The sequence below is a fragment of the Myotis brandtii genome, unplaced genomic scaffold (assembly GCF_000412655.1).
Source record: "Myotis brandtii unplaced genomic scaffold, ASM41265v1 scaffold4876, whole genome shotgun sequence".
NCBI lineage: Eukaryota > Metazoa > Chordata > Mammalia > Chiroptera > Vespertilionidae > Myotis > Myotis brandtii.
In genome coordinates, this window is record NW_005368626.1 from 25,624 (window position 1) to 29,633 (window position 4,010).

Consider the following 4,010-nt stretch of genomic DNA (forward strand, 5'->3'; position numbering starts at 1 on the left):
TGGACAAAAATCGTGCACCTATGGATGAGGACAGTGGGTGGGGAGTGAGGGCGGAGGGTGGGGCGGGAACTGAGTGAGGGGAGTCATGGGGGGAAAAAAAAAGAGGAACAAACGTAATCTGAACAATAAAGATTTAATTAAAAAAAAAAAGAAAAGGGAACATGAGTTCAATGGAGATTCTCCAATTTACAATCTAGTACTGTGCTCACATGAGAAAATAGGACACTGTAGAATATCAGAATATTCTAGAAAATTATTTCCCAAAATAGTAGTTTCTGACAGCACCTTTACTATACTAGAGACAACATTTAAATTATTTGATCCTGAGTTCCACTACCAAATACATCAGGAAGCCTTTCTGTTCTGCACCAGTAAAACCGTAAAGCCTTTCTGTTCTGCACCCCAATTTCATTCCTTAAGAACACGGGTCTGTCTGAAATTCTATCATAAAAAGCAGAGGCTCTAAGCAGACACTGTACTAATGAAGAAAACAAAACCCTATGGGTGGAGTACAAAATCTTGAAAGTGGTCCTCACCCAGGAATACCAGGTTCCTGTAGTTCTGCAACATCACGTCCCTGTACAGTTTCCGCTGAGCTGGGTCCAGGCACGCCCACTCCTCCTGAGAGAATTCTATGGCCACATGACTGAAGGTCAACTGTCCCTGAAATTAAAAGGGGGGAAAAAGCATTATTCTATTGACAATGGGCAGAGGTCATAAGGTCACCCAAAATGAAAACAGAGTTAAAGGAATTGGTTTGGGGTATGTGTGTGTGTGTGTGTGTGTGTGTGTGTGTGTGTGTGTGTGTTTCTTTAATAGAGCTGGTTTTGATCTAGGAAAGTATCCTGAGTTATCCAATGGCATCACTTTGACACTAATATTCTCTAATGTGTTTTGAGAAAGGATGGCATATGATCCACAAAACCACTGTAGAAGCTTTACTTTTCTGGAAGAGGAATTTTAAAAATAAAGACCCCAACACAGGCATATCCATTTTTAGTGCTTTGTTTGAATCACAGAGGATCAAGTGTATATATTTCTTAGCTGGATTAGTCATTCTGAGTGAGCACAGTGTAGCACTTTTAAAAATTTTAATGAGTTCTGGATGGGGTGTGAGCTTCCACATGTTTAACCAGCTCACTTATAACTATAGATGCCAATGTGCTGGTCCATGTGCCAAACCTTTAGACAGCACAGAAGAAAACACAGGAAAAAAATTCATATACAAGACTTTGACTGAACAGTTTTAAGGAATTTACAGGTCTCACAGATTAGTAAGCCTAGCAACCACAACTGTTTTTAACAGTTTTTTATATATTAACTGATAAATTTCAAAAGTAATCAAAGAATAACATTATTGTTCCCTTTTTTTAAATGTATTTGTTGACTTTAGAAAGAGAGAAAGGGGGAAGGAGAGAGACAAACAGAAACGTTGGTGAGAGAGAAACATCAATAAGCTAACTCCTGCACGCCCCCTACCAAGTATTGAGCCCTCAACCCGGCATGTGCCATAACTGGGAATTGAATCAGTGACCTCTCAGTGCATGGGTCAACGTCCAACCAACTGAGCCAGGGCTATTCATCCTTTTTTATGAGAATATTTTACAAAACATCCAGAAAATGGTAGAGCCTAGGTGCTATTCCAAACTTTATCTGGAATCTATCAAAAAGAATACAGACCAATACATAGACACAACCCTCATGAATGTTCACAGCTGTTGTAATTGTAAAGAACAAAAACAATGCCCTGGCTGGTTTGGCTCAGTGGATAGAGTGTCGGCCTGTGGACTAAAGAGTCCCAGGTTCGATTCTGGTCAAGGGCACACACCCAAGTTGCAGGCTTGATCCCCAGTAAGGAGCGTGCAGGAGGAGGCAGCCGAATGATTCGCTCTCATCATTGGTGTTTCTATCTCTCTCTCCCTCTCCCTTCCTCTCTGAATCCAATAAAAATGAATATTTTTTAAAAAGAATAGAAACAAGAATGTAAGAAGAAAAAGCTCAAATAATAACATTTTTTTGCAAAAAGGCAAACATAGAAATGGAAACTCTCTACACAAAAAGTACGACATAAAATAATATTTTCATGTCAATAAAATTACCTTAAATAAAATAAACATTAATGTCAATGTGTTAATCTCACAAATCTCTTTGTGAATGATCATCTTGGTACTTTAGAAACACAAAAGGGAGGTAAACACACCATAATATAAAATATTAGTGCTATTGGTTCTTAGCCTATTGTTTGATGTGTTATCTTTGGTGCTGATCTGTATTTTCTAAATTTAACGCACTTGAATATCCATTACTATGATGCTTGTAAACATTTTTGAAAATACAAAGTAGTGATAAAGAAGAGTGTGTCTGTGACATGTCGGTGGAATAGAACAAAAATGTACAGGTCTGAGGCCTGCCTGATAAAACCCTCCACTTGCAAATCTAGGATCTCCAGTGAACAACAACAAGAAGCCTTCATTTCTCAAAGCAACCTGAACATAAAGAGAGACTGAAAAGCAATGGAAGTTTCCAAATGAAATGTGATCGTTTATGCACATCTCACAAAATTTTTTGAAACCCTTATTAAAGATTTTTTAAAATTAACTCTATGGTTCAGGAACTGGGCAGAGAACATCCACACCAAGTGAAAATCAGGTGCAAAGGAAATGACATCAGGTAACTGAAGGACACAGAAGAACACATCATCACTAACACCAGTTTTATACAAAATTCACTCCACATATACCTCCACATTCTGTAAATCTCACAGTACATTTAAAGAGTAAGGCTTCCGTGCCAATGTAGAGAGCAAGTCTCTGCTAACGAGTTTTCTTTTTCAGCACATTCTGATCTAATCCCAGCCATTAAGGCCATCCTGGTTAAAGGTGCTTTGTCTCCATCCTGTTCTGCAGAGCAGATGCTGCAGCCATACGAAATCTAAAACCTACATTTCCCTTCTGCAAACACCATCTCATTAGCGATCTTGGCTATCAATGCCTTCCCATGTTGATCTGTCACAAAGAAAATGTCCTGAAGAGTTGAAGGTGGGGTTTCAGAACAAGGCACCCTAAGATGTGCTTCAACGTTACATGCATTATGTTGAACTGAAGGCACCAAGGCCTAGAGAACCTTCTGCTCTCCTCCTGAACTACCTAGAATTTAAATGATGAGCTTGGCCCATGATCTGTGTTAAACCAAAAATGACATTTGAACTACCTAGGTCAAGATGTCAAACTTGCGGGCCACGGGATACATGCGGCCCACAACAAATACTCATTAACGATTACTCATTTATTGAGAAACCAAGATGGCGGCATAGGTAAACACCGGAGATTGCTGCCTCGAACAACCACTTCAAAAATACAACTAAAAGACGGAACGGACATCATCCAGAACCACAGAAAGGCTGGCCGAGTGGATATTCTACAACTAGAAGGAAAGAGAAAAGCATACCGAGACTCAGAGGAGGAGCAGTACGGAAGTAAAATACTAAGGTGCGGAGGTGCATGCGGAGCGGGCTGGCGGCTGAGGGCGCGGTTGTCTTTTTCAATCGGGAGGGAGTCTCAGGCTCTGAGCTCCAGTTCCGGGCGAGTCTCTAGGGACCCAGACTCATACTGGAGAAGCGGGACTGTCTGACATCAGTCGGAACTCGAGGGCAGCTTTCTCTCCGAGGGGCTTGCAGCGATTACCGGGACACTGAGAAGCAGAACCTCTGAGGGCAAGACTGAGAACAGCCATAACTGCTAGCCCTGCCTTGTTGATCCCGTGGGACCCGCCCCACCCAAGCCCTGCAGGGAGGCTTTTGCTGAATAGCCTCAGGCAAAGGCTAGATTAGCATCTCCCGGAGCCAGGAAACCCAGAGGTCAGAGTGGGACCATCCAGTTTTCAGCTCCTTGGAACCATAAAGGACACACTCAGGGGGCAGACTCACTGAGCACCAAAGCCCCATTGAAGCAAGTCTTGCTCGAGAGGGGTGTCGCCAGCACAGAAGTTCTCCCACTGCAAACACAGCTGAT

The 4,010-nt window shown here is 41.8% G+C and overlaps 1 protein-coding gene across 1 annotated transcript in view; it reads right to left on the reverse strand.

The window, feature by feature from the left end:
- The window catches only part of LOC102250961 (zinc finger protein 729-like), a 10,043-nt gene extending 9,382 nt beyond the window's left edge, over positions 1 to 661 (reverse strand). Inside the window, 1 exon segment of the mRNA XM_014547883.1 lies at positions 537 to 661. Coding sequence (XP_014403369.1) covers positions 537 to 570 — 34 coding nt within the window. The 5' untranslated portion in view covers positions 571 to 661.
- Positions 662 to 4,010: the final 3,349 nt, after the last annotated feature.